At 40.2% G+C, this 4,977-nt stretch overlaps 1 protein-coding gene across 1 annotated transcript in view; it reads left to right on the forward strand.

Moving 5' to 3' along the window:
• Positions 1-1,781: 1,781 nt before the first annotated feature.
• Positions 1,782-4,977, forward strand: part of OTUD7A (OTU deubiquitinase 7A) — a 43,251-nt gene continuing 40,055 nt past the window's right edge. Inside the window, exon 1 of the mRNA XM_010010067.1 lies at positions 1,782-1,929. Coding sequence (XP_010008369.1) covers positions 1,782-1,929 — 148 coding nt within the window. The remainder of the gene's footprint in view (positions 1,930-4,977) is intronic.

Genomic DNA, 4,977 nt, shown 5'->3' on the forward strand with positions numbered 1-4,977 from the left:
TGAGGGGGGTTTTGATGCTGATTTTTTGTTGTTGGTTTAATATTTTATTTTTTTTTTAACCAAAAGTATTGGTTTTGTCTTACATTTGAATTGAAACAAATTCAGTCGGTACAAAGCTTAGATGCCAGATTTGGTCATAATCCACTAAGGTAGTTCTCTTCCTGAAGTGCCTGCATTCCTTTGTAACTAGCCTGCCTCCTCCTCAGGATTTCCATCTTTTCCTTCCGTTACTCCATCTTCATTTCAGAAGTGTTTTGCTTGTCCACTGGTGATACAGATGTGCAGTCTGCAGTTCTTCATTGGATTTGCTCCAGTATGTCCATGTCTTACTTGTGGTGGGGAGCCAGAAATGGACGTAACTCGGGATGAGTCTCACCAGGGCTGAAGAGAAGGGAAAGGTTCACCTCCCCTGCTTTCCGGATGCAGCCCAAACATAATGATACAGTTGTATAAATAGTATAAAAGCATAGATGTAGAGTCAGTATAAAACATAGAGTGGTACAGTGGGTTTAAACCACGACACCCCTCCACTGTAACAATATCCCCCAGACATTCAGATTGTTGAAAGGTGGGTTTTACAGGCAGTCCCCATGGATGGGGCCAAGAAGGCCCCCACGCTCCTGAGGCAGAAGGTAAATGATGTTTGTATCCTACCTGGGGTATGTAGTGCAGAAAAAGGCAACTTCTAAGAAAGCAAAGGCACTCCATTTTTAAGATGAAATATGACCAGGTAATTGCACATGGAGTGGGAAAGGACTGTGTTTCATTTGGGGAACAGTGAAATCAACTGGTTTCCAATTTCTTTTACAGTTTATTTCTCTGTAGCTGTGGTACAAGCAAGAGCCAACCAGTATCATCTGCTGCCAGTAGGAAATCTCCAAACTAGTACTCACCCTTGGCACATGGTAAAGCTGCAGCTGAGCCCAGGAGGAGGAATTAACAGGAAAAATTAATTCATGTTCAAAGGTAAACTTTGTCCCATGATGAATAACAAGCATAAAAGCTTTTGCTCATGTTAATGTTTCATTTAATTTCATCCCCTTTGCTTTGCTTTGCACTGTTTCTGCACTGAGCCCAGGAGGAGGAATTAACAGGAATAATTAATTCAGGTTCAAAGGTAAACTTTGTCCAATGATGAATAACAAGCATAAAAGTAAGACGTATGCTTTTGCTCATGTTATGTTTCATTTAATTTCATCCCCTTTGCTTTGCACTGTTTCTGCAGAGGTGCAGGCAGGGTAGAAGTAGGGGTACCTTCACAGAATCCCAGAATTGTTAGGGTTGGAAGGGACCTCTGGAGATCATCTATCTACACCAGCCTTCAGCATAACTGTGTTTTGAGTGACGGCTTTCTTCATAGCTTATCCCGCACAAACTACTCGGGAAGTGCCTGCTTTTATTTTTGTTTTTATTTGTGGAGGATGTTACTTTCTCGGGAACAAAACAGTAGGTACACAGTGCAGAAGGGCAGCTGTATTTGTGTCGGCCGTGGCACAGTGCCTTTGTGTGGCCGGGTTGGAGTCTTCCAGTTACAGAATTAGTTACAGACTGCACTTAAGAAAAAACAACTAAAATATGAAATGTTAGGAAAGGGAAAACCTTCCAGTGTGAGTGATCAGCAGCTTTTAGGCTCAGGCAGAGGTGGATGGCCATCACTGTTTGTTTTAACTTGAATGGCTTAAAACTTTTAATAGTGCTGTTTGGGGAAGAGACGAAAAGTGTGATTTACATCACTCGGAGCATATCCTAAAATGCCGTTTCTCTTTCTCCTTGGCAGATGGATGCCTTCTAGCAGACCAGCGAGTCCTGCTGCTGCATGTCTGGCAGCACCTCTGAATGATCTCATGACTCTTGATATGGATGCAGTCCTGTCAGACTTTGTTCGGTCCACAGGGGCAGAACCAGGTCTGGCGAGAGACTTACTGGAAGGTAAGCTTGCCGGACACAAGTATTTCCTGTGCCGACCACTTGCTTAAAGGAAGAGCCAGTCGTAGAAAGAGAGACACTAGTATTTTGACTAGGAAGTCAACTCTTGTGATAAGCTGACCATAGAGTGTACTAAGGTAGGTGTTTTCAGCACAAACATAAAAAAGTTTGTAGTGTTAGGTGGTTGTGGTTTAGGTTATTAACGATCATGCCTTAAAAGCATCTGTGCTAGCTGAATTTTGTCATTTTCAACTGCCTGGAAGTAGTTGTAAATGTTTTGGCTCATTGTGCAAAGCAGCTAATTTAGTCTGAAATGGACTGCCCATAAAGCGATGGAGAAACCAGAGATATTTCTGGGGCCAGTGATTCATATGTGCACCTGAACTTCATGGTGTGGGAGTAAAGTGGCTCAGTAAGAAAACATCTGAGAACCGATACCAGAAAAATAACTGGGTCTTTATATTATTTTTTTGTAGTTGTGTAAAGTTTACCAGCTTAAAAATGGAAAGACACCTTTGATATTTGAAGGCATTTTGTCATATTTGGTTTTGTTAATTTCTTCTCATGTGGGCTAACACGGTTGTGAAGACAGGAAGTTAGAAATGAGTACGTGACACCTGTGTGGTATACACACAGATTGCAAAGTGGTTCTGTGGGCTTGACACATGCACACTGGGCCTTTTCCTGAAAGGTGTCTTTTAATCTTAATATGTTTTAAGAAATTGTGTTAAATCAAAGTAACTACTGAGCAGCTACAGCAGGCTTAAAAAGTATGTATCAGCAAAGGGGTGGGTTAAATACACAGGGACTGTTGTACAAATACCTAAAAATTCTATACATTGCATATGGATTGCATATAGATTTATTAAATTGCCAGAAGCTCTCCTAAATACGTGCGCTGTTGGTGTTTCTCTATTCTGCCTGTCTGCTGGTATAATCCCTTCAGACTTGTTTCTGTTGAACTTTTTATTTGTCTCATTGCAATGTTCTGCTTGTTGTGCTTGATGCGTATCTTCCAGAAAGTGCTCGTTCTTGCTTTGAATGAAGATATAAAGAGGTTTTTTAAAAATACATATGCACACATGTATTGGTTCTATTTTATTTGTGCCTGGTTCTTTCTGCCAGCTATCAGTATCCTAAAATAAATACTGCCATAAAGCAGTAGCTCTTCTATCTAATTTTGATAAGCTAAGCGTGTTGAGCTCCATGTCTCTGTATTTTCTCTGTCATTCAGAAGAATGTATGCAGAAATGTTTGGGCTATTTTAGTATGTAGTTTTCTAGTACAAAGATTGCCTTTCTGCAGTTACATTGCATATGCTGCTGTTCGTATCTCTAGCCAGGTTCACTTTAGTATTGCACAGGGAGTTTGTGGTCAAGTCTGTGCTCAGTCTGAGGTTTCGAATTTATCAACTCTAGAATTCTGTGCAGCTGCTTAACTGTCAAGGAGGTCAGGTTTTATGGACTTAAAAGCATTATTTCAATGGTATGAGGACTTTGTACATCTGAAAATGGACATGAACGCAGACTTTTAAAGCTGCATCAAAATTAAAAATGGGTTTGTTTTTCTTAGTTCTGCCTAAGAAATTAATTTTATTTTCATGACATTGCTATGACTACGTTTAGAAAAGTGTTCTTTCTGTTTAATCAGCTATTCATTGCTGGATAAAGTTGCTTAGTTTGTGTTTGTCCAGTGCACAATGTGTTTTATACCTACTGCTAATCGAGTCTGAAGGGCCGGTTGTAGCTTACTTGCTATTCGCTCTTTATGTGATACAGCTATGGAACTTACACGTATAGACTTAGACAAAGTGCAAAGAAAGGTACGTGAAGGCAGAAGGGGCTTAAAAAGCACATGGACCTACACTTCAGTAAGTTATCTGTCTGAGTTTTCTTCAGGTTTTCTTGAGTACTGTAAAGAAGCCTGAGATTCCAACCTGCTATGTTATAGACCTATGTGGTGTGATTGAGTCAGTGATATTCTTCTGGTTTTTTAATTAAGCTACATATAAATATTTTAAAACTAAGGCCTTTTCCCAAATGTTCAATATAACAGTGGCGATATTTATGACTGGATGTTTTTTGTCAATGCAGACCATTTGTGTTAAATACTAATGAAGCATGGCAAACAATGTTAGATTTATAGTCATGTAGAGTTACGTAACTGGCATATTGCAAAGGATAGATTATGTGTTGTTTTTAGCAGAGGTTTTAATAGCACAGAATCATTTACCTTATTACTCATACGTGTCTATTGAAGATATACAGTCACATGAGTAATCAACATTTTTCCACTCTCTGATGTGCTGTGGATGCTTAGTAACTCAGTTTAATCAGAGCTTAGAATGACTTTATAGCTTTGAACATCCCAGTAGTTGAATGCCTGCTTCTAGGATGAGAACCCCAGGTTCATGAGAAAAATCCTCTCATGTGGATTATGTACAGCTAACCCAAGCAGCATCTTATCCCTCTCGGTTCAGGATGCTCTCATCTACCCTTCTTGGTACTAATACAGATTTTTCCCTTGTGCCCAGTGTCCCTGCCTGCCTGAGCAATAGCTGAATGAACTGTGTCTGGGCTGAATTCTCCAGATGATCTGTCTCCACTTCAGAATGTCTCTTCCATCTGAAGCTCCAATGAAACTAACATTGTTCTGTTAGTTGCTCTCAGTGTCTTGTGCATAGAACATATCATGCTTGATCTGAGTTGCTTGTTCTTCTTGGTGCCTTTCTGTACTTTTTATACTGAAGGGCTTTTTCTTCCTCTGCTTAGCACTCCTCGCTTTCTCTGTCTGAATGCTGTCCTGGGCTACCCAGACTACTTCCATCATCCTTTCCAGTTGAAAGAACAGCTTTCTACCAGCCCTGCCACAATTCTTAACTTGTATTACAGCTAATTATTAAAATGGGAAGCACAGTTCTTTCAGCCTGGTTACGATCACAAGACTGTCCATCCTTGTTGTTTAGGATTTCAGGGAGAACACTTGGTTGATAGCTGTTTACACCATCATCTCTAATCTTGCAGGGTCTTTCAAGTAAACACCAAGCACGAA

Source organism: Nestor notabilis, unplaced genomic scaffold, assembly GCF_000696875.1.
Source record: "Nestor notabilis isolate BGI_N333 unplaced genomic scaffold, ASM69687v1 scaffold2200, whole genome shotgun sequence".
In the NCBI taxonomy this organism is placed as follows: Eukaryota; Metazoa; Chordata; class Aves; order Psittaciformes; family Psittacidae; genus Nestor; species Nestor notabilis.